This window comes from Bubalus kerabau, chromosome X (assembly GCF_029407905.1).
Source record: "Bubalus kerabau isolate K-KA32 ecotype Philippines breed swamp buffalo chromosome X, PCC_UOA_SB_1v2, whole genome shotgun sequence".
Taxonomy (NCBI): domain Eukaryota; kingdom Metazoa; phylum Chordata; class Mammalia; order Artiodactyla; family Bovidae; genus Bubalus; species Bubalus kerabau.
This window is the reverse complement of record NC_073647.1, coordinates 128,376,771-128,402,857: the sequence shown is the minus strand read 5'-3', so window position 1 is coordinate 128,402,857 and position 26,087 is coordinate 128,376,771. Positions and strand designations below refer to the sequence as shown.

At 37.2% G+C, this 26,087-nt stretch overlaps 1 protein-coding gene across 6 annotated transcripts in view; it reads right to left on the bottom strand.

The window, feature by feature from the left end:
- DMD (dystrophin) overlaps positions 1-26,087 on the bottom strand; it is a 2,389,494-nt gene that overhangs the window by 640,973 nt on the left and 1,722,434 nt on the right. For all 6 annotated transcript variants that reach the window (XM_055564496.1, XM_055564495.1, XM_055564498.1 and 3 more), the window contains one exon: positions 13,834-13,951. In XM_055564496.1, coding sequence (XP_055420471.1) covers positions 13,834-13,951 — 118 coding nt within the window. The remainder of the gene's footprint in view (positions 1-13,833; positions 13,952-26,087) is intronic.

Sequence of the window (26,087 nt, the reverse complement as noted above, 5' to 3'; positions counted from 1 at the left end):
AAGGAAGGTATGAAAGAATAGAGACTAGTGGCCAGCAATTTGTTATGTTGCTTCAAATTATTAATGAGGATATTTGGTAAAGAAAGAAATTACAGATCTCAAATAATCCCAACACTCTTTCAGTGCCTGAGGAGAGCCGAGATAATAGTAAAAAGGAGCAGTCCATGGAAGATATCTAACCCTTGGCATAGCTTCATCTGAACTGTATAGTATCAGCAGGGAGTAATACTCTTCCTTAGGCCCAGAGGTACCCAAATATAAAAGAAATTTAGGTTTTCAGTTGCAATGCCCTATTAGGCCATAAGATGAAAATGTTAGTGTATGAAAATCTGGAATTCCTCTGGTGGCTCAGATGGTAAAGAATCTGCCTACAATGTAGGAGACCCAGGTTTGATCCCTGGGTTGGGAAGATCCTCTGGAGAAGGGAATGGCTACCCACTCCACTATTCTCACCTGGAGAATTTCATGGACAGAGGAGCCTACTCATTTATAGTTACATTCATTACATTTAGCTTTTAGAGTAGATGAATGGAACACTTGCTAATCTAAATCTTTTTCCTTAGAAGGAAACATAATGAAAAAATAAGCAGTTAGTAGAAAATGGTACTTATGTTCATAATTGTAGCTACATCAGTTTAAATAGAGTATATTTATTTTTCTGATTACACATATACATGAAAGACTAATGATTAAATATAGTCATGGCAATTAATTTGATTTTAAAGTCTATTCAAATATATTTTTATATTAATTCTCTTATAAAATTTAAAAAATGAGATACATTAAAATAGAATTATTTCATGATAGATGTTCAGTATTAGTTTCACACAATAAAGAAAAAAACACATACACTTGTTTTTTGCAGGTAAAAATTGTAATGTCTGAATTGCAATTACTGAAATTGAGCTCTGAAATTCATTAAGATGTTAAAGATCATTTTCATTATTTAATATATATTTCCAGGTACCCTATAAACTGCATACAAAAAATAATTAAATAAATAATTAAATTTATATATGAAGAAACACATGGCAAAATGAGCCTCACTGTGATAGTTAATTTTGTGTGTCAACTTGGCTAGACGATGATACCCAGTTGTTTGTTTACACATCAGCCTAGGGGTTTTTATAAAGGTGCATTTTAGATATGATTAACATTTAAATCTGCAGACTTTGAGTAATACAGATCAGCCCCCATAATCATGGAGGGCCTTATCCAGTCAGCTGAAATCCTTAAGAGAAAAGACTACAGTGCCTAGAAAAAGAAAAAACTTTGGCCTACAAATGGCCTTTGGACTCAAGACTGTAGTACCAACTCTTCTCTGACTATCCATCTGGCTAGAGTGCCCTGAAGATTTCAGACACCCCAGTTTTCACAGTGGCATGAGCCAATTCCTTCAAATCTCTCACTCTTTTTCTCTTAATGTGTGTGCATTTAAATAAATATATAAAAATCAATATGTATGAATCTCTCTAGAGATATGTGTGTGTATATGTCTGTGTGTGTGTGTGTATATATACATATATATATATATATATATATGTAGAGAGAGTGAGTGCTGATTAATAAACTCACTACTCCTAGCAAGAAAAGCAAAAAGCAAAGGAGAAAAGGAAAGATATTCCTATTTGAATGCAGAGTTCCAAAGAATAGCAAGGAGAGATAAGAAAGCCTTCCTCAGCGATCAATGCAAAGAAATAGAGGAAAACAACAGAATGGGAAAGAGTAGATCTCTTCTAAAAATTAGAGATACCAAGGGAACATTTCATGCAAAGATGGGCTCAATAAAGGACAGAAATGGTATGGACCTAACAGAAGCAGAAGATATTAAGAAGAGGTGGCAAAAACACAGAAGAACCATACAAAAAAGATCTTCATAACCCAGATAATCACGATGGTGAGATCATTCACCTAGAGCCAGACATCCTGGAATGTGAAGTCAAGTGGGTCTTAGAAAGCATCACTACGAACAAAGCTAGTGGAGGTGATGGAATTCCAGTTGAGCTATTTCAAATCCTGAAAGATGATGCTGTGAAAGTGCTGCACTCAATATGCCAGCAAATGTGGAAAACTCAGCAGTGGCCACAGGACTGGAAAAGGTCAGTTTTCATTCCAATCCCAAAGAAAGGCAATGCCAAAGATTGCTCAAACTGCCACACAATTGCACTCATCTCACACGCTAGTAAAGTAATGCTCAAAATTCTCCAAGCCAGGCTTTAGCAATACATGAACCATGAACTTCCAGATATTCAAGCTGGTTTTAGAAAAGGCAGAGGAACCAGAGATCAATTTGCCAACATCTGTTCGATCATCGAAAAAGCAAGAGAGTTCCAGAAAAACATCTATTTCTGCTTCATTGACTATGCCAAAGCCTTTGACTGTGTGGATCACCACAAACTGTGGAAAATTCTGAAAGAGATGGGAATACCAGACCACCTGACCTACCTCTTGAGAAACCTATATGCAGGTCAGGAAGCAACAGTTAGAACTGGACATGGAACGACAGACTGGTTCCAAATAGGAAAAGGAGTATGTCAAGGCTGTATATAGTCACCCTGTTATTTAACTTATATGCAGAGTACATCATGAGAAATGCTGGGCTGGAAGAAGCACAAGCTGGAATCAAGATTGCTGGGAGAAATATCAATAACCTCAGATATGCAGATGATACCACCTTTATGGCAGAAAGAGAAGAAGAACTAAAGATCCTCTTGATGAAAGTGAAAGAGGAGAGTGAAAAAGTTGGCTTAAAGCTCAATATTCAGAAAATTAAGATCATGGCATCCGGTCCCATCACTTCATGGGAAATAGATGGGGAAACAGTGGAAACTGTCAGACTTTATTTTTTGGGCTTCCAAATCACTGCAGATGGTGATTGCAGCCATGAAATTAAAAGACGCTTACTCCTTGGAAGGAAAGTTATGACCAACCTAGATGGCTTCCCTTGTAGCTCAGTTGGTAAAGAATCTGCCTGCAGTGCAGGAGACCAAGGTTCGATCTCTGGGTTGGGAAGATCTCCTGGAGAAGGAAATGGCAACACACTCAGTATCTTTTCCTGGAAAATCTCATGGACAGAGGAGCCTGGTGGGCTGCAGTTCATGGGGTTGCAAGGAGTCGGGCATGACAGTGACTAAGACTAACTAAGATAGCATATTAAAAAGCAGAGACATTACTTTGCCAACAAAGGTACGTCGTCTAGTCAAGGCTATGGTTTTTCCAGTGGTCATGTATGGATGTGAGAGTTGGACTGTGAAGAAAGCTGAGCACTGAAGAATTGATGCTTTTGAACTGTGGTGCTGGAGAAGACTCTTGCAAGTCCCTTGGACTACAAGGAGATCCAACCAGTCCATCCTAAAGGAGACCAGTCCTGGGTGTTCATTGGAAGGACTGATGCTGAGGCTGAAACTCCAATACTTTGGCCACCTCATGCCAAGAGTTGACTCATTGGAAAAGACTCTGATGCTGGGAGGGATTGGGGGCAGGAGGAGAAGGGGATGACAGAGGATGAGATGGCTGGATGGCATCACCGACTCTATGCACAAGAGTTCGGGTGAACTCTTGGAGTTGGTGATGAACAGGGAGGCCTGGTGTGCTGCGATTCATGGGGTTGCAGAGAGTCAGACACGACTGAGCAACTGAACTGAACTGAACTCCTAGCAAACAACAACACTGGAAGAAAGGATTAATAATAACAATATAGAATATGTATTAAAATCCTATTTTGTAGTAGGATTGAGCAAGTGCTATTTTGTTTAACCCTTGGTATAACATCAAGGTCCACTGCACCAAAACTTTTACTATTAGACAAGTTGGACTTCAGAAGATACAGAAAACAAAATATAGTGAAAAGCTTATATACTAATTCATCAATGTATGTCAAGTTGCCACTGGTGGGGGGTCTGGGGAGCGGTGCTAACTCTTCTTACATCCCTTACATGTAAACCAAGTTTCAAGCTCTTCCTTAGGTCTGCTTTGCTCTTCACTCAGCACCCTATCTCTATGTAAGCTTATTCACTCCAGGTAACTTCCAAATCTGTCTAGAAATAACTTCATTCCTGAAGCCTCCTCTTGTTTTTCAACTATTTCTCATTCTGGTCATCAGCTATATCTTAAGCGCATTATTTTATCACCCATAATCAACTCCTTTTCCTGAGTTCTCTCTGGTTATGATATTACCATTTTTCGAAGCACCGAATCTCAAAATCTTTCAAGGCAAGCACTCTCTTAGATCTTCAGACATCGAATCAGTGTCCTAATTCTGTTAATGCTAGGTCGACAGGATATCTTAATTCAGTTCTTTCTTTTCACTCCACTGCCCCTGTCTAGCTCAGGCTCTCGTGGCTCCTAACTGTTCTCACGGACTTTGTCTACTGCCTTATCCTCCCCGAACTTTGTGCTCACACATATACACACCTATACTCCTATAAATTCATCCATCATACCATAGCTAACCAAGTAAGTCTAATTACATATTCTCTTATCATTCTTTCCTGATATACTCTTCCCTCTCCAGCTTCTTCCTCTTCTCAAAATCTTAATCAAATGTAGAATTTTTAGACAAAATTTAACCTCCAGGTAGCATGCCAAGACCCTCTCGTTCAGATCCAATTTCCCTTTTTCTTGTGTGATCTCTCTGCATCTCGTAATACTTCTCTACTGAAGTTCTTACCCTAGATTGCCTTGCCCAGATACACTTGTCCAAATACCCATATTTGATTTTGAGTTCTTTTAAGACAAATGCTGAATCATTCCTCCCTATAGCCCCTCCATTACCTCTGATGTTAACTAACGCAGAGTAAGCATTCAAATATTTACTGAACTGAATTCCTTGGTTGCCAGTGGCATCCTGGTGGGTGTGAATTTTGAGAGCTGCTTGTAATAGTTATACACAGTTGACAGCAAGTACTGGATGTCAAAAGAAGGAAATTGATATGCTTGAATCCACTTCTTCTAAAATAAGCAACTCTCTATTAGACAATACCTGAGAGGAAGATATTGGCTGGCATTTCATTAGCAATAGAGATTTCATAAAAATGTGGAGAATAACAAAGTCTTTTTATTTCACCATGAAGGATTTCTTACATTTGGCTGCAGCAATGAATGATGGGTTGACAAAGCTGCTATAAAATTGTCACTTAATTCAAAAATCCTGTGAGTATATTTTCATTCTTGTACAGTAGAGCATTTGCCTCTCTACAGCCCTGTACACCAGCTCTTTAAGTAATGTGATACAAATTCATTCTCTTAAAATCTATACAAAGTCAATCTGGACCACTTTGCAAAAGTCTTAGCTGGGAAAACAATTTGAAAGAAACAACTCTCTCTTAAGACTTGGTATTTTGTTTTGAAGTTCCTAGGGCTTCCCTGATAGCTCAGTTGGTAAAGAATCCGCCTGCAATGCGGGAGATTCCTGACCCAGGAATCAAACCCAGTTTGATTCCTGAGTCAGGAAGATCCACTGGAGAAGGCATAGGCTACCCACTCCAGTATTCTTGCGCTTCCCTTGTGGCTCAGCTGGTATCTGTCAGCCCACAATGTGGGAACCCTGGGTTGGAACCCTGGGTTGGGAAGATCCTCTGGAGAAGGGAAAGATTACTCACTCCAGTATTCTGGCCTGGAGAATTCCATGGGGTTGCAAAGAGTGGGACATGTCTGAGCAACTTTCACTTTCACTTATGGTTTCCCCTACATATTCTCCCAGCTCCAGTTTTTCTGCATCAAATTCATCTCATCTTGAGTGTATCTACCATTTAATGAGCATCTAGTATATGCCAGGTCTTCAGTTGAGTAACATCACATAATTTTATCTTTATAATCACCCTACTAGCTTAAGTATTATTATTAACCCCACATGACAGATGACAGAACCATGGCTTAGAGAAGAGAATTTACTTGGTCAAGATTGAACAACTAGTACTGTGTACATTTCCAAGATGTGTAAGTGACAATTCTATAATTAGACACGCAAATGCATAGAAGAGAACAATATAAATAGGAGAAGTAAAACACTATATACAGATTATAGAAAACTGAGGTTACTCCTAATATTTTAAGTTTTCAAGCAAATATTTCTTTGTATTTTTTGACTAGAAAGCCTTTACTATTTGATGTGCCTTAGGTTTCAGAATTATATAGACATCAGTTTAAATCCTAGTCCCTCACATGACATCTTATTAAGACTGTAGGCATGTTACTTAAGCTCTCTGAGCTTCAGTTTTCTGTCTCTATAATAAAACCCACCTCCTAAGGTTAGAGTAAATATTGAAATAGCTTACATAAATTGCCTTGCTTTTTGTATTATCACTCACATAAAGGTTTTCTCAAATATTTGTTTAATTCTATTTATATAGATTATTCCATCTTTTCCAAAGCAACTTTCTTCTTTTGATCTTCTAAAACTCTTTCTCCATTTTTAAAAAAGAAAGGTAGATGCAAAAATCCTTAACAAAATTCAAGCAGTCAGAATCCAACAACACATTAAAAAGATCATACATCATGACCAAGTGGGCTTTATCCCAGGGATGCAAGGATTCTTCAATATCTGCAAATCAATGTAATACACCACATTAACAAATTGAAAAATAAAAGCTGTATGATTATCTCAATAGATGCAGAGAAAGCCTTTGACAAAATTTAACACCAATTTATGATAAAAACTCTCCAGAAAGTAGGAATAGAAGGAACATATCTCAACATAATAAAAGCTATATATGACAAACCCACAGCAAACATTATCCTCAATGGTGAAAAATTGAAAGCATTTCCTCTAAAGTCAGGAACAAGACAAGGGTGCCCACTTTCACCACTACTATTCAACATAGTTTTGGAAGTTTTGGCCACAGCAATCAGAGCAGAAAAAGAAATAAAAGGAATCCAGAATGGAAAAGAAGTAAAACTCTCACTGTTTGCAGATGACATGATCCTCTACATAGAAAACCCTAAAGACTCCACCAGAAAATTACTAGAGCTAATCAATGAATATAGTAAAGGTACAGGATACAAAATCAACACACAGAAATCCCTTTCATTCCTATACACTAATAATGAGAAAACAGAAAGAGAAATTAAGGAAACAATTCCATTCACCATTGCAACGGAAAGAATAAAATACTTAGGAATATATCTACCTAAAGAAACAAAAGACCTATATATAGAAAACTATAAAACACTGGTGAAAGAAATCAAAGAGGACACCAATAGATGGAGAAATATACCATGTTCATGGATTGGAAGAATCAATACAGTGAAAATGAGTATACTACCCAAAGCAATCTATAGATTCAATGCAATCCCTATCAAGCTACCAATGGTATTCTTCACAGAGCTAGAACAAATAATTTCACAATTTGTATGGAAATACAAAAAACCTTGAATAGCCAAAGCGATCTTGAGAAAGAAGAATGGAACTGGAGGAATCAACCTGCCTGACTTCAGGCTCTACTACAAAGCCACAGTCATCAAGACAGTATGGTACTGGCACAAAGACAGAAACATAGATCAATGGAACAAAATAAAAAGCCCAGAGATAAATCCACACACCTATGGACACCTTATCTTTGACAAAGGAGGCAAGAATATACAATGGAGAAAAGACAATCTCTTTAACAAGTGGTGCTGGGAAAACTGGTCAACCACTTGTAAAAGAATGAAACTAGAATACTTTCTAACACCATACACAAAAATAAACTCAAAATGGATTAAAGACCTAAACGTAAGACCAGAAACTATAAAACTCCTAGAGGAGAATGTAGGCAAAACACTCTCTGACATAAATCACAGCAGGATCCTCTATGGCCCACCTCCCAGAATACTGGAAATAAAAGAAAATATAAACAAATGGGACCTAATTAAAATTAAAAGCTTCTGCACAACAAAGGAAACTGTAATCAAGGTGAAAAGACAGCTTTCAGAATGGGAGAAAATAATAGCAAATGAAGCAACTGACAAAGAATTAATCTCAAAAATATACAAACAACTCCTGCAGCTCAATTCCAGAAAAATAAATGACCCAATCAGAAAATGGGCCAAAGAACTAAATAGACATTTCTCCAAAGAAGACATACAGATGGCTAACAAACACATGAAAAGATGCTCAACATCACTCATTACCAGAGAAATGCAAATCAAAACCACAATGAGGTACCATTTCAAGCCAGTCAGAATGGCTGCAATCCAAAAGTCTACAAGCAATAAATGCTGGAAAGGGTGTGGAGAAAAGGGAACATTCTTACACTGTTGGTGGGAATGCAAACTAGTACAGCCACTATGGTGAACAGTGTGGAGATTCCTTAAAAAACTGGAAATAGAACGGCCTTATGATCCAGCAATCCCACTGCTGGGCATACACACCGAGGAAACTAGAATTGAAAGAGACACGTGTACCCCAATGTTCATCGCAGCACTGTTTATAATAGCCAGGACATGGAAGCAACCTAGATGTCCATCAGCAGATGAATGGATAAGAAAGCAGTGGTACATATACACAATGGAGTATTACTCAGCCATTAAAAAGAATACATTTGAATCAGTTCTAATGAGGTGGATGAAACTGGAGCCTATTATACAGAGTGAAGTAAGCCAGAAAGAAAAATACCAATATAGTATACTAACGCATATATATGGAATTTAGAAAGATGGTAATGATAACCCTATAAGTGAGACAGCAAAAGAGACACAGATGTATAGAACAGTCTTTTGGACTCTGTGGGAGAGGGTGAGGGTGGGATGATTTGGGAGAATGACATTGAAACATGTATAATATCATATGTGAAAGGAATTGCCAGTACAGGTTCGATGCACAATACAGGATGCTTGGGGCTGGTGCACTGGGATGACTCAGAGGGATGGTATGGGGAGGGAGGTGGGAGGGGGGGTCAGGATGGGGGAACACATGTACACCTGTGGTGGATTCATGTTAATGTATGGCAAAACCAATACAATATTATAAAGTAATTAGCCTCTAATTGAAATATATAAATGTATATATATATATATATATAAAAAGAAAGGTAGTAAAAAAATCAGACAGTTTGTAAAGAAAGTGAAGTGGCTCAGTTGTATCCGACTCTGCAGCCCCATGGACTATAACCTGTAGGCTCCTCCACCCATGGGATTTTCCAGGCAAGAATACTGGAGTGGGTTGCCATTTCCTTCTCCAGGTGATCTTCCCAACACAGAGGTGGAACCTGGGTCTCCGGTGCTGCAGGCAGACTCTTTACCATCTGAGCAAGAGATTATTAAATACTTTAAATGTTTTCCCCTAAGCATTCAACGGGGATGGAGGAGGGAGGAGGGTTCAGGATGGGGAACACGTGTATACCTGTGGCAGATTCATGTTGATATATGGCAAAACCAATACAATATTGTAAATTTAAAAAATAAAATAAAACATAAAAAAATAAAAAAATAAAGTCACAACAACAACAACAACAAAAACAACCCGATCAGATTATAATTAAAACAAGAGATAACATTCACTGAGCTCTTACTATGTTTGGGATCTAAGTGCTCTTCATGTAATACCACATTTAATTCTCCTAACCTTGAAGTAGACAGAAGTAATCTTATTTTATAGAGGAGAAAACTGAGATCCGATAGTTTACTGAGATTATAGTTGTTTGTTCAGGGTCACAAAGGTAGTAAGTGGCCAGCCCAGGCAGCTTGCCCTTAATACCTGGATGTGCTATTGCCATAGATCATGGGTCCCTAACCTCCAGAACCTAATGTCTGATGATCTGAGGTGGAGCTGAGGTAATAATAATAGAAATAGAGAGTGCAATAAATGTAATGCACTTGAATCATCCTGAAACCATCCCACCCAGCAATGTTTGTGGAAAAACTGTCTTCCATGAAACTGGTCCCTAGTACTACATAGGTTGGGGACCGCTGCCATAGATCTTTAAAATGGCAATGGTGGGGGTTATGGAAGGAGAAGTATAAAAGCAAAGTTCTCAAATACAAATGTCAGATAAACCATGTTCATCAATATTATTTAAGGAATAAACAGAACAGTAAAAGAGCAGTTCTTTTTTTCCATATCCTCCTCATTGTTATGAGAGGTACTATGGTACTAAGATTTGCAGTAGTAACAGATATGCACATGAGTTTTGCACATTTCAGAAACCTCCAAGGGAGCAATTTTAGATTCTTCTTATCTGTTTGTAGTCTCCTGACCTAGCGCTTCTGCAGAAGAAAATGACCAGGAATGGTTGACACATTCAGCAACCAAAGGAGTCATGGAAAATGAGCAGTTTAAACATCAGACAGAGCGAGGGGAATTTTTCACCTGACTGCTTTTAGAATGAAATTTAAACTTTCACCTTGATTATTACAACATGATTTCCATCAATATAATCACCTGAAAACAACAGATACCATGGAAACAGTTTTATAGAGTGAAACATGGCTGGTATTATGCAGACCCAATTAACTTGAGATTTTAGCATGGGTATTACCAGGAGAGAAGAATTGCTTTTTACTGGCCTTTTCTCCTGACAGAATGTAATAACTATGCATAGATTTTCCCAACTGTTCAAAGTTATGAACTGGGATTTACCAAGGAGGGACGCGTGTTTCAATATAGTATTATATACTTATTGAATATTTTTCTTTACTTAGCTGATTCCTTTTTAAGTATTTCTAGAAGCTTCAGGGCAATAAAAAGGGAATAGTGAAATATTCAAATAAGAAAATACACTTTTATGAGCTAGTATTTTATTTCTACGCATTCCCTGAAAACCAAATCTATACCAAGAAAAATTCTATTTTGAACACGATTGAAACTTTATGAGTATTGAATTTCCATCCCATTTTATTGATTTCAAATGGAGAGATAAACTGAAGTATAGCAAGGCTGCAAATGACATTGTTTAGATAAACATATCTTGTCAGAATTATCCTGGTACCAGCAATAGAGGCTCCAGGAATATTTAGAACTAAGATTCTGGTTTAGGCTCTTAATAAGCAACATGACAAGTCTCAACAGGCACTTGCTGTTAAGAAAATGCTTTATTGGACCATTTGGGTTGGAATCTTTCCACTATGCTGAAAATATTCATAAAGGTATTCATTTCTAAAAGACAAAAGCTAAGAAAAGCAGAACTATTCAAATCACTGGATATTAGCAGAGATACACAAACCTGCCCTCTGGTCACTCAGTGCTAATCTACATCATGAAAAAGTGTAATATAAGATCTAAAAAAGATTGCAAGGGATAATGGAAACTGTTTAGACAAAGCTGAATGGATACTATAAAAGAGATTAGTGTTATTTTCCTCTTAGGGAGAAAAATGAAGTTATTTTTCATTAGGAAAATAACAAATGACTTTCTATATAGTATGTTCAGATTTTCATAAACATCTTAGCCAAATTTCCATATTTCTCAGGCAAGAAACAGAGTACTTAACTGTGTAGTGGGGATTCAGTCTCATAATTCATTCATTAAGATTCACTCTTTTGGGCCTGTGTGTCTCAGCCTGGTGAGGGAAGCCTTATGGTTTCACTATGAGGGAGGAACACTCTGTCAGTTGGACAGCTATCTATGTTGGTCATTACAAGGCAATTTTGCTCTTGTATGGCTGGTTATAGAAATGACATCCTATACATTACACATAATTATAGAACTTAAGCACATTCTTCCTATCCAAACTAGCTGTGCAAGAGACTGACTAGCTTCTTACTAAATTAATTGTTCTTTTTCCTGGACTCAACGTTGGATAATATTTTCCAGTTTCCCTTGCAGTTAGATGTGGCCCTGTGACAAATTCCAGCCAACAGATTATGGAGAAAGTAATGTGTACGACTTCCAGGCATGGCTCATAGTAAATTTCAATGGTCAATACTGGTTCCTCACCTGCCCGATTAAATGCATAACACTTTGATGTTCTATGTTAGAAGGGGTTTGGGTCCCTGAATGAATTCATTATGGGCTGCTTACTGTGGAATACACCAGAATAAAAAAGTCAACTTCTACTGTTCTAAGCTACTAAGATTTACCTTACTTGCTGTAGTGGCTGCTGCTGCTGGTTAGTCCCTAAGCCATGTCCAACTCTTTGTAACCCCATGCATGGTAGCCCACCAGGTTCCTTTGTCCACAGGATTTCCCAGGCAAGAATACTGGAGTGGGTTGTCATTTCCTTCTCCAGATGATCTTTCTGACCCAGGGATAGAACCCCCATCACCTGCTTGGCAGGTGGATTCTTTACTGTTGAGCTACCTGGGGAGCCCGTTATAGTGGCTACTGGCACCTAATAATACATCAGCATATATCCAAATACATTGTTTGATCAACAATAAAGAGTTAAAATTTCAAAATCAAGAAGAGTCTATTTTAATTAATATTCACTACAACTCAAAGAGGAAATGTCTTCAGGAAGTGAATCTAAACATCCATAATTGCAGATTGAAATAGTCTTTAGTCCTAGTCCTAGTGATTAAAGTCATTAACAAAAACAACAAAACAAGATGTGAAGTGGTAAACATTTTAAAAGGAACACACTTCTAAGCCAGAAAGAGACATTTGCAAATTCCAAGATCTGCTCTTTGCTTGTTTTGTTAGCATGAACAATTTGATTAATCATTCTCTGAAACCATTTCCTCATCTATAATATGGGGATTATGAAATTTAGCCAACAGGATTTTGTAAAGATTTTATACATACACATACACATCTCATATACTGCCTGATACATGGGAGGTATTCAACAAAATAATAGCTATTAACACTATTTACCTAATAAATGCAAGCATGAGTAATATTTTCTGAATATTAAATGTTTCTTTCAAAATATTAACCAGAACTTTTAATTCTTGTTACTCTTTCCCCTCCCCCAACATATTGGCAGCCAGACACTCTGTTTTCTGCTTCTTTAGGGAAGTGTTGACACAACAGAATGTATATTATGAAGAGATAGACTCTTGGTTTTTAAGTTTCAAAAGCCTAGGCCTGGTGTAAGACAAAGCTTTGGAAGGAAAAAAAGAATGATTAAACAAAGGTTTTCCCCTCCTCCTGCACTAGAAAACACTCCTCCGGATGTGCGGAGGGACATAAGGGGCATTGCAGGGGAAGTAAGAAAATTTAGTATCAGTATGTATCCCTGGAAGGAAGAGAGGGGGAAGGAAGGGCAGAAACCCAGGGAGAGCCAAGAGACTTTGCTAACTGAGGTGACCTCAGCCTTATTTCTAAGAAGAGCCTTTGAAAAAAATATGATGGAGAGCAGTTTCCTTCACTCTCTTTCCTCTCTAGCCCTCTTTCTGACCCCATGCACAGTCACTCTGAAGCATCCTGTGTAAAGAGAGTATGTGCAATGTCTAGTCAGGTAGACCTTAAAGAACCTCTCAAAGTTCCCACTACCTCCCCTGCAGTGTGGCATGAGGAATGGTACAAAGATCTCTGATATTACACAATGAGGGCAACCAAGCAGCAGAGAGACATCCAGATCTGAAAGTGCCACTGCAGACAGGAAAGAAAAAAACAGTCCTGGAATAAACCACCTGCTTGAACCAACAACCAAGGATATGAGGGAGAGAACGGCATCTCCGTGGATGCCAGCCCAGATACATGACAACTGAGGAGGAGGGGATGTTCTGCCACACCCATGCTCCCCACCCCATGCTTTGCAATGACATAAATCTGGGTTGATGAATTTTATCTTTTATCTATTTCCTGGAATTACATTCGGTTATTGAAAGATAACATTATGGACTGAAAAACCTTAGTTACAATAGTCTCAATATTTTTATAAACATAATGGAGGTGTATGAACTTAAGTCATCACAGAAGCTTTTCATACATCTTTCCCTAAGTTTCACATGCCTGTTAAAAGAAAGACTTACTTCGATCAGTAATGATGGTCCTGGCCTCTTGATTGCTGGTCTTGTTTTTCAAATTCTGGGCAGCAGTAATGAGTTCTTCCAACTGGGGGCGCCTCTGCTCCAAGTCCTGCAGTGTTGCCTGAAGGAACAAATGGAACAATCCTGAGTTCCTCCAGTACTGTGCATTCCTTTTATGGGTAATTTTAAAAAACCAACCAAGGCACTTTTAGAAATAAAACAAGATGTTATTAGATATAAATCTCTAATGTGTTAGGCTTTACAGAGAGCAATTTAACAAGAAATGTGTTTCATTTTTCGATACCAAAAATATTTCAAGTGAAAATCTTGATTATGGGTTTGCTTCACTAGTTAAGAGCTTAGATGGAGTCATTTCAGTGTTCCTGGGTTTACGTACACCAATATATGAGTGCCACGAGTAACCAATATAATTCTGAATTTTGAAAATGTATTTAAGACACTGATGGCTATTTATACTTGTAATCTCATGCTGTGCAGTGTCAAAATTGAGGTGTATATTTTAGAAACAGAAAAGACAGAGAAGTGATTTAAGAGAGAGAACTTATTTAACTTCTTTGTGCTTAAAATTTCTCACCTATAAAATGAGAAGATGATGTAGATGAGCTAAATTAATCTTTTCCCAAAATTGACTCTAGTAAGATTCAACTGATTCTTTTGCCTCACTTTAGAGTGAATGGGCTCTAAGGAGGACTGAGAATCAACATTTTTAACAAATTTTCTAATGCTCATGATCAGGCAAGCTTAGAAAGCATCAGACTAGAAGTTAGTATTTGTATTTTGTTTTAAAACTGACTTTAATACTGCTTTTACCAAAATACCAAAGAGAATGAAGCCAACTATATATATATATATATATATATATATATATATATATATATGGACTTCTCTTATGGCCCAGCTCGTAAAGAATCTGCCTACAATGTGGGAGACCTGGGTTCGATCCCTGGGTTGGGAAGATTCCCTGGAGAAGGGAAAGGCTACCCACTCCAGTATTCTGGCCTGGAGAATTCCATGGACTGTATAGTTCATGGGGTCTCAGAGAGTCAGAAATGACTGAGCAACTTTCACTTTCATATATATATATGAAAGATAACATTCCAACTGAGTTCCTCCATATGTATCAGTATATATATATATGTGTGTGTGTGTGTGTGTGTGTGTATCAGTTCCTCATATATATCAGAACTCAGTACGGAGGAATATATGTATCTTTCATATACATATATATATATATATATATATATATATATATATATATATGTTGGGTTGCACCCCACAGACCCACAAAACCTGCATTTGCTCAACTTCGTGACTGAAAAAAGAGCCCAGAGTCAGCAACAGAGACATCAGTGGTCTAATGGATGGGGGAGCTTACACGTCTGAAGCAAGGTCCTGGGGTGACACCCTACCATGTATAGCAGAAGGTAGGTAGCAAGTGGGGGTAATCTTCACTGGGGAGGGGAGGAAGGATGGCTAGTTACAGGAGAAATGATATCAGATGGGTTCATTAGTTATCAGGGAAACCAGTAGAGGGCACACCCCTCATTGCATCTTTGATAAACACAATCACCAGTCAGGGCCTGCGCCAGGTACTGTACATAGGAAAGTCAGTCATGTGCAGAGGGTAGAAGTGATGCAGGCACTGGTCAGTCAGGGACATACAGAGAGCAAGAGAACAGCCATCTTGAGTAGCCTGACCATACAATATATACTTTATAGGTAGCAATGTTCTCCTTCCCTCAAGTGTCCATTTATTGCCTCTATCATCTATTCTCTCTACACGAAAGGCCAAAACTCCACTGATATTTTCAAAGAAGTTTGGGAAAAGTAAGGTATCTCCTTTGTCCTTGTACTAAAACTGAATACATTTTATTGGTTTGCATTACTTTAAAACTGCTATGTGACAGATGTTTTACACGTTTCCTCATTTTTATTCTCCTAATAACCACACTAAAAAACTAAGCCAGAAGTCTTCATGGTTTTAAATCTTATGCTCTTTCTACAACCACATGAGGCCAATGAAAGTCAAGAGGTGAAATGTGGTAGATGGTAAAGTTCACGGAAATTAGTTATCTACTATGCCCTTTGACTGGTGCTGATTTTCTAAAGACTTTTGTATTTAGAAAGGCCAAGTTTTGATCATTCTATAGTGTTTCTCTTGTGAAGAGGTAGGAAATAGGCCTGTGATTTGAGCTCAATTGCTTTTAGTGCTATTAAAACAATGGGAAGAACTTACCCAAACATTGCCCATCTATTTTGAGCATTTTCCCCTCTCTGTATTGAAAAATTGAAGGGGTTAACTTTTAACAAATTTTCCACATTTGTAAGCTGCGATTGCTCAGAAGAAAAATCCAATTTTCAGGTTTCTAACTTTTATGGTTTCTTTACACAAAAGTGTGTTTGAAATATGGAACAAATTGCCAAAGACAGCTATTGAAGTAAGTGGCATAAGTCAGTTGGAGAGTCCTGAACAAATTCTAAAGTAGGAACCATATAGTCACAGACAGATTTTACGAAAGATATTTTCCAGGATTAGAATGTTACACTCTGGTCATCTGTGACACAGCAAGCCAAAAAGTTACTTTGGAATTTCTAACTCTTAAATGTATAATACATTCAATAATAGATTTTTGAAAAATAGACTTACCCAGAAACCATAAATTCAAATCTTCCCCTCTAAATGCACAGAGCCAGAGCTAGCAAAGTACAAACATTCATTTATTTACTGACTCATTCTTTCATTTTATAAATATCAAGTGCTAGGCACTGTTTCAGGTCTTATGGACATAGTAGTAAATAAATACATTAGGCATGATTTATGCAATTTAAGTAAAAATTTGTGTTTTTGACACTTGGAAATTTTTATATAGCAAAGATGATCTTTATTGTCATTTTCCTTTGATTTCATATTAACCCATCCTCAAACAACCAGGCCACTCTTTGCATCTAAATTCTGGATACATAATCCCAAGGATGGCTATGATTTTTCCCTTCTTTTAGGATTACAAAGTTCGTTTAAGAAGTCTGTTTTAGAAGTAACTTGATCAACTCTAATCTGAACCTTACCAGGCTCTAAATTAAACCTGACCACAATGAACAGCTTTTACTGATGAAATTAGCAAGCATGTCAATTTAGACTTAAAACAAGCCATTTTCCTCTCTAATGAACAAAATAGGTCTCAGGGTATTGTGAAACCTGTTCTCTAGTTGGGTGATTCTCTAATTCTGCTGACAGACACATACTTTGTAAGCACCTGAGAAGATTATTAATGACATCCTTTGACGCAGCCTCCTTAAAAGTCCAAGAGATTCATGACTGCAATAAAACTATGCCTTTCTAAAATATTTCAAAACAAAATTATAGCTCTATCCTACTTTCTGGTCAACATGGACAAACGTCCATTTCAAAAAAAGAAACTGTACAATAATAATAATGTGTGAATATATATTATATATATGGGATTTATGAGATGCTAATAGGAAAGATTGGAGGCGGGAGGAGAAGGGGACGACAGAGGATTAGATGGTTGGATGGCATCACTGACACGATGGACATGAGTTTGAGTAGGCTCTGGGAGTTGGTGATGGACAGGGAAGTCTGGTGTGCTGCAGTCCATGGGGTCGCAAAGAGTCGGACATGACTGAGTGATTGAACTGAACTGAATATTCTAATTAAACAGTGGTTTCACAGTAGAGCAGAATAGGAATTTTCTTCAATTTTCTTTCCAAAACTAAAGGGAAGGACTTGAATATGACATTCATTTAACATTGTTTTTTGTTAAGATAGTATACAAACAGTGACTGAAAGATCTTCATGATAAAAAACAGGACACAAGCACACAATGGGAGGAACAACTATTTCTTCTTTTCATTTGATTTTCTTTTGAGTGTACTCTATTTGCTATCACAATTTCTTTGACTTGACAACTTAGTTTCATAATCCTATAAATTCTCAAATACAATGACCTTCATCTGAGCTACCCACAGATGAGAGCACACTTTGGATCTAATCATTACTCATACTACTCACTTCCAAAATATCCATCTACAAAATTCCATTTTCTGCCCCCAATCTGGTAGCAGATGGTACTCTCTTTCTCCTCTAATCTTCATCCTCATTTGACCTCCAGTTGTATTCCATTGTTCAAATGCTTTATTTTGGGTTTAGTGGTCTATATTTGTCATATTAAACCAGTAGAATGCTAATTATGCTTATTTTTCTTATATGAGCACAGATACTTATAACTTAAGTGAATAAAACTAAAACTATTACATGCTTAACAGTACCTAAGCATGATGATTGAGCACATCTACATGGATCTATCATTCTGGAAGAAACAAGCACAAAGGAAGAAAGGAATCAATGCTATTTCTAAGGAGTCATAAGCCAGCTACCGGGCTTTGCTAAAAACAGCTTACCCCTTGGAGATGAGAATTCATCATGGATTCCACTAGCTGAGCAAAGATGGAGGAAAAAAAAAAGATCTTCAAATACAAAGTGAATCAGAAGTCATTAATCCTACTAAGTCTCCCCAGGGTTGAGAGAAGTGGTTATAAATAGCAGTCCTATGAAAAAGCAGCTAAACAATGGAGCCATGCATACCAAAAGTAGGTCATTTTAGACTCTTAGAAAGAATTACACTTTGTAATGGCATTTGTTAAAATGAAATTCTACCTAAATAATACTCCAATAGAAAACTCTATATGTGTAGTTGAATATTTAGTATTTATATGTCTAAGCAAAGACCTTAACCAGAAACTTGTTATATTTTTAGTATTTTTCTACAAAAATCAACAATCTTCACATAGTTAAACTTAGAACAAAGGCCTATGGTGATTTTCAGTTGTTGCCATTTTCAGGAAATAAGTATGAATCCAACTTACATATTATGTAAAAATGGAGACCTTAGACTCTAATTTACAACTTTAAAAAATTAACATTAAAGATTGACAAGGTGAGAGAGTTTACAGAATTACTTTATATCTGGAAGAAAATCATCATTTAAGTCAGGTGGGTTCTAAATTTTAGTCTTTCTAGTAATCGAAAGAGATTTACCCGTGAGGATGCTAATCTGTCTAGCTTTCAACTGCCTCACTGAACACCTTAATTCTGGCTTCTCTTCTTGCATTCGGCTGCCTCTGCAAATAGATGGGCCAAATTCAAAGTTGTCTTTATCGTTCTCCACTTCCTCACTTCTCATGTGCATTGTAAACTGACTTGGATATTTTCCTGCTGGGCAGAACTTCCCTACTTCTCTGAATGTTCTACCAGCATCTCAGTTGGTAACTTCTTCATAAGCACCTTCTAACTGTGGTTAGCCTTTTGTCCTTCATTCACTCAAGAAATACCTTTTAAAAAGCATTTTTCTTTTATATAGGCTTCCTGTGTGTGGCTCAGCTGGTAAAGAATCTGCCTGCAATGTAGGGATCTGGGTTTGATCCCTGGGTTAGGAAGATCCCCTAGAGAAGGGAAAGGCTACCTACTCCAGTATTCTGGCCTGGAGAATTCCATGGACTGTATAGTCCATGGGGTCACAAAGAGTCAGACACGACTGAGTGACTTTCACTTTCACTTCACTTTACTTTTATATAATCTGAAACTTATGGAAAATTCATAAGAAAGGTCAAAGAATTCACATGTACCCTTTACCTAGATTCACTGTTAATATTTTGCCACATTTTATCATTTATCATTCTAACATTACATATATATATATATAGTATCTGTGTATGTAATATTACATTTGTTTTCAGAACCATTTGAGAATAATCTGTAGATAGCATGTCTTTTTGATACTTCAGTGTTCATTTTTAAGAAAAACAAGTGCATTCTCTGATATAATCTCAGCTTAATTTCTAATTCAGGAAATTTAATGTGGCTTTAGTACTATAATCTAATCTACATTCTTTATTCATAATATCAAGATTACTCCTTTAATTGCCTTTCATTTACTGGTTCAACCTCATGTATCTCTTTAGTCACCTTTAATCTGAAATAATTCATTGCCTTTCTTTGAATTTCTTATCACTGACTGTTTTGAAGAACATGGGCCAGGCATTTTGTAGAAAGTACCCCAATTTGGGTTTCAGTGAATGTTTTTAAGTATTTATGTTATGCCAGTCATTGAGCTAGTCTAAGGATATAGCAGTGAAGGAGGAAAAATTATTCTTCTCAAGTGAAAAATGAACTAGTAGTGAGGACAGGCAGTAAACAAGCAATTATAATAAACTGAGGGAGTATTATGATAGGAAAGGCACAAGGAGTTATTAAAGCATACAGCAGAGATATCCAACCAAATTTAGGGTATCAAAGGGAGTGTTCTAAAAGAAGTAGAGCTCACTTGGTCCTTGGGGCTTATTTGTCTAAATTATACAATTTTTTGGTGTATAAATTTTAAGCTCTATATTTCAGATTTTTTTTCAGCTTTATTTGGGTAGATTTGACAAATAGAAAATGTATATAGAAGTATAAAATTTGTTTTGATATACGTATACATTGTGAAATGATCACCACGATCAAACTAGTTAACATATTCACCATCTCACATACTTACCTTTTGTGTGCACGTGTGTGATGAAAACACCTAAGATCTACTCTCAGCAAATTTCAAGTATACATTATTAGTATTCCTATGCTTTACATTATATCTCTAAAACTTATTCATCTTATAACTGGAAGTTTGTAGCTTATGACCAATATCATCCCACTTCCTTTACCCTCAGCCCATGACAACCATCATTCTACTGTTTCTCAGAGTTCCACTGCTTTTAGATTTCACATATAAGTAAGACTTCATAGTATTTGCTGTTCTATATCGGGCTTATTTCACAGTGTAATGTCTTCTAAGTTCATCTATGTTATCAAAAATGGCAGAATTTCCCCCTTCTTAAGTATTAATAATATCCAATGTAAATATACCTATACCACAATTTCTTTATCCACTGATGGACATTTAAAGTGTTTGCATACCTTGGCCATTGTGAATAATGCTGCAGTGAACAAGGGGGTGCAGATATCTCTTCGGGATCCTACTCCATTTCCTTTAGATATAAACCCAGAAGTGAGATTGCTGGATCATACGGTATTTCTGCTTTTAATCTTTTGAGAAACCTCCTTACCAACAGTGTACGGAGGTTCCCTTTTCTCCATAGCCACATGAACAGTTGTAATCTCTTGTCTTTTTGATAATAGCCATTCTAACAGGTGTGAGGTAATTTTCACTGTGATTTTGATTTGTATTTCCCTGATGATGAGTGATGTTGAGTACTTCTCATAGGGCTGTTGGTCATTTGGATGTCTTCTTTGGAAAAATGTTTATTCAGGTCCTCTGCCCAATTTTAAATCTGGTAATTATTACTGTTATTATTTTTACTACTGGGTTGTATGAGTTCCTTATACATTTTGGATCTTATCCCCTATCAAATACATTGTTTGCAAATACTTTCTCTCATTCCAAAAGCTGCCTTCTCATTCTGTTAATTTTTTTTTCCCTTTGCTGTGCACAATCATTTTTGTTTGATGCAATCCCACTACTCTATTTAGACTTTTGTTGCCTGTGATTTTGGCATCATATCCAAAAAATAGTTGCCCCAGCTAATGTCAAGAAGCTTTCTTTTGGTTTTATTCTAGTAATTTTATGCTTTCAGGTCTTTAAGGGCCATTGCTGCTAATACCCGCTGTGGTGGCCAGAAGAATGTGCAAGCCTTTTATGACTGGGACCTAAGTGACCGAGGACTTCAGCTGCTGCATTTAGAAATCCATCACTGTGTTGGAGAGAAGAAGCCAAGCCTCCCATGGACTGCTCCCCACCAAGGACTGAGTGTAATGGAGATACTAAAGCAGAGCCTTTCTTAGGAGGCCTGGGTCTCCTCTGGCTGACTTGAGCTCAATGTCTCCCTGACAGCTTTGCTGATCCTTCCTCAGGTTGCACACTGGGGTACTTCTACCCAGTTTTCTCTCTCTTTTTTCCTTAATTTTAGGTTAGACTTGCATTTTGGTCTAATGATTATCCCATCTTCTCAGGCTTCCTGTCTATTTCATTTTACATAGCTGTTTTTGCTACTAAAATAATTTGCTGTTTAATCCTGGCTTAGGACACTTAAATGCAACCCCCAACTAATACACCCACTTTCGCCCTTCTAGTCCCTAAGCCTCTCATTAACTCTTCAGACCCAGATAATATACCACCTGGATGTATAGTTCATAATTTCTGAACATTATTAATATAATTCTTAAGATTCAATTTAAGTGAATTAGTATGGCGTTTAAAAAAAAATGCTGCTACTTTCTTTTTTTTTTAAAGAGCATGACCCTTATTTTCACTGGGCCTAAAATTGAACCAAAGGAAAAGATGATTATTTATATGTATTACATGGTGATGGTTCCATTCTACACTTGTAGCTCAACAACACTGGACAGCAAAGTAAGTCACCAGGACTCCTGAAAGACATACCAAAAGGAACTTTGGGGCAAGTTTTTGGACTACAAAAGACAGCAAAGCTAAGTCCAACAACGTCCAGTTTTTCTGAGTCAGAATTGCCCTGGGTAGGCAGGGACCTCGAGCCGGGCCAGGTTCATGGACATGAAACTAATGCATGTTTTCATCTTAAATTTTTTTGATTATATGTTAACAAGGGGCCCTGCATTTTCATTTTTCACTGGGGCTCACAAATTATGTAGCCAATCTTGATGGCAACCCTGAAGTAAGCAGAGAATAAAAGTTGAGTACTATATCTTGTCTGAAACACTAGTTAATTAGTGATGGTGAAGAACACATTTAAATGCAAATTATGTCAATCAAATGCCTCTTGCTTAGTTCCTGAGAACTTGTTCTAAATTTCTGTAAGGAGGAATCATGGAGCTAAAAGATACATATTTGGGCGAAAAATATCTCTTTTGGTCAAGAAAAGCAGAATAGGATGGTTGTAAGTTGTCCAAGATGGGACCCTTTCAGTACCAGTGATATTGGAGAAGCAAAGTCATTGTGGTGATAGACGTGAACAGGGGGACCTATCAGGAAAGAGGTGAATTGTCTGAGAAAAGAATTTGGGGTCAAAAGGGGAACCTGTGGTTCTGGCAACAATAATGGCTGCTGAGAGCTCAAATTCCATTTCCAGTTTTAGCTAAATATCAGTTTTACCTAAAACTATGACCAACCTAGATAGCATATTCAAAAGCAGAGACATTACTTTGCCAACAAAGGTTCGTCTAGTCAAGGCTATGGTTTTTCCTGTGGTCACGTATGGATGTGAGAGTTGGACTGTGAAGAAGGCTGAGCACCGAAGAATTGATGCTTTTGAACTGTGGTGTTGGAGAAGACTCTTGAGAGTCCCTTGGACTGCAAGGAGATCCAACCAGTCCATTCTGAAGGAGATCAGCCCTGGGATTTCTTTGGAAGGAATGATGCTAAAGCTGAAACTCCAGTACTCTGGCCACCTCATGCGAAGAGTCGACTCATTGGAAAAGACTCTGATGCTGGGAGGGATTGGGGGCAGGAGGAGAAGGGGACGACAGAGGATGAGATGGCTGGATGGCATCACTGACTTGATGGACATGAGTCTGAGTGAACTGAGGGAGTTGGTGATGGACAGGGAGGCCTGGTGTGCTGCGATTCATGGGGTCGCAAAGAGTCGGACACGACTGAGCGACTGATCTGATCTGATCTGATCTGAGGGTGGCCTTGGGAAATACATGGGAAATAGCTAATACTTTCACAAACAGTTACTAACCTGCAACTAAATGCCAAGCACTCAGCTAATACACAGAGAAAAATAAAACTTGGCCTCTTTTCTCAAGGAACTCATAATCTAGCAAAAACTAAAGGCTCATAAAGAACCAATACTGTGAGAAATAATAACAACAACAACAATACCTGCCATTCGACATTTACTATGCACCAGAAGAATCCACCATAGATTAGTGGTTATGGGAATGGATTCTGGAGTAAGGTTGCCTGAGTTTGAATCTTGGGGGCCATTTACTTGGTTTCTTATTTTCAGCAAGTTACTTAACTATGTTCTTCTTCATTTGTACCACCAAAATGAAAATTATAAGAGTATCTATCTCTTAGGTTTGTTAAGAGAATTAACTGGTTAATATCTATAAAATGCTTGAAACATTTCCTGTTGTGTAAGTACAAAGTTCTAAATAAAACATTTCTTAATTTAATCTTCATAATACTCTAAGAGGTAGGTACTATTATTATCCCTAGCTTACAGATAAGGAAAATGAAAGTAAAAAAAGAAGTTTGCCCAGAATCACGGGTTAGTAAGTGGTAGAAGTTCAAATACAGGCAATTTGGCCTCAGGGTCTACTTAAAAGCTATGATTTTAGGATACAGTTACAAGTACCTATGCTATAGTATAATGTAGTATAGCTATCATATAGTCTGATCTAATTATTATACAGGTATGATTCAATGGGATAGGAACATGAAATGGGATCACACGAGATGAAATGAACTATCCAACTTATTAAGCACGGAATCAGTCAGGGTTCCTGCAATAAACAAATGGCTCATATACACTAATACATACAAAATGGATAACTATTAATAGCAAGGACCTACTCATGTACACACTGCTATATTTATAACCACAATGACTTATATAACACAAGGAACTCTGCTCAATGTCACGTGGCAGCCTGGATGGGAGAGGAATTTGATGGAGAATGGATACATGTATATGCATGGCTGAGTCCCTTCACTGTCCACCTGAAACTATCACAACATTGTTTATCAGCTATATACCAATAAAAAAAGTTAAAACAATAAGTGTATTAAAATGATAAAAAAATAAAAGGACCTACTGTATAGCACAGGGAACTCTACTCAATACTCTGTAATGGCCTATGTGGAAAAAGAATCTAAAAAAGAGTGCATTTATAAAATGTATAACTGATCTACCTTGCTATACATCTGCATTTAGCATAACATTGTATTCAGTTGGCCAAAAAGTTCGTTCAGGTTTTCCATGTGCTCTTATGGAAAAATCTGAATTAAGTTTAACTATATTACAAAAAAAAAGAAAAGAAAAAAAAAACCCTGAGATTGGAAGCCTTTAACAGAATCTGAGAAGTAGGTGCAGGGAGGGGACCTTGACAGGATCTGTGGCTGTCAGTAAGGGAACCTAGTCACCTCTGGACTCACTCTCTTGGCACCTTTTGCTCCGCTAGTACCTCCCATTAGGAAGACACAACAAGTGGGTTAGCAGGTCCATTGCTGTTGCCCATGCTATTTGGCCTCCCAGGGTAGGATAGGAAATTAGAATACGGATCTGAGAAACTGTCAAGCAAAAGTACCAAAGTGGTTGGTAAAGATAAAAACAACCACTAAAAGGAATCAGTGAAGGGAGGAACCATATATGAGACTTCTCAGGAAAGACTTCATGGAAGAAATGGTTCACACAGCCCTTGAACCTTGGGAGATTTGGCTAGGTCATGGGGTGGGCAGCATTATTAGCGAATGGAAAGCAGGAGTAAAGGCAAGGATATGAAAAACAAAGTCTCAACTGAGTTGGCTGGCGTCTAGGATTCGCTGGAAATAATGGGAGATAAGCTTAGATAGGCACAGAAAATGGAGGTAGTTTATGGTGGGCTTTTTAAAAAGTTTGGATTTTTGCATGAGAAAATGGAAAACAATAAAGACTAGAAAAATTGAAGCTATGGGAGTCAAGATTTTTGTAATCCATTGGACACCTCATTCTTTCTGGCTGAAATACCTTCCTTGGAAGTTCTTAGTTCTCTCTTGGAAATATAGTCAACAGATAACCATAAATAAAATTGCTGATTAACCAATTGACTGGACACAGAAATAGGAAACAATAAAGATAATTACCAAATAAATTCCACCCTGGGTGTGAAAATGATTTGAACATTGCATGTATTATAAATATTACTGATCATTTTGCTAACTTTATAAACAAAAAATGTGGTAGATATCTAAGGAAAGTGCCTCAGCCTCTTAAATGTCAAACCTTTCTTATAATGGTATGATACAAATTAATCTAATATTAGTATGTTATTTTTGATATAAATTCTTTTTGTTGAAAAAGAGATTATGATGATCATTTCCAAGTTATTCTCTCACAGAAAACTTGAAGGATTGATTTACTTGCCATTTCATAAAATCCTTAACATGCAAAAATGAAAACTCATTTCAGTTGTACAAGCCAGTAAGTAAATAATGTGGATAAATTGGGGATCTTGAAATATAATTTCAAAGTCAAGAAGAAAG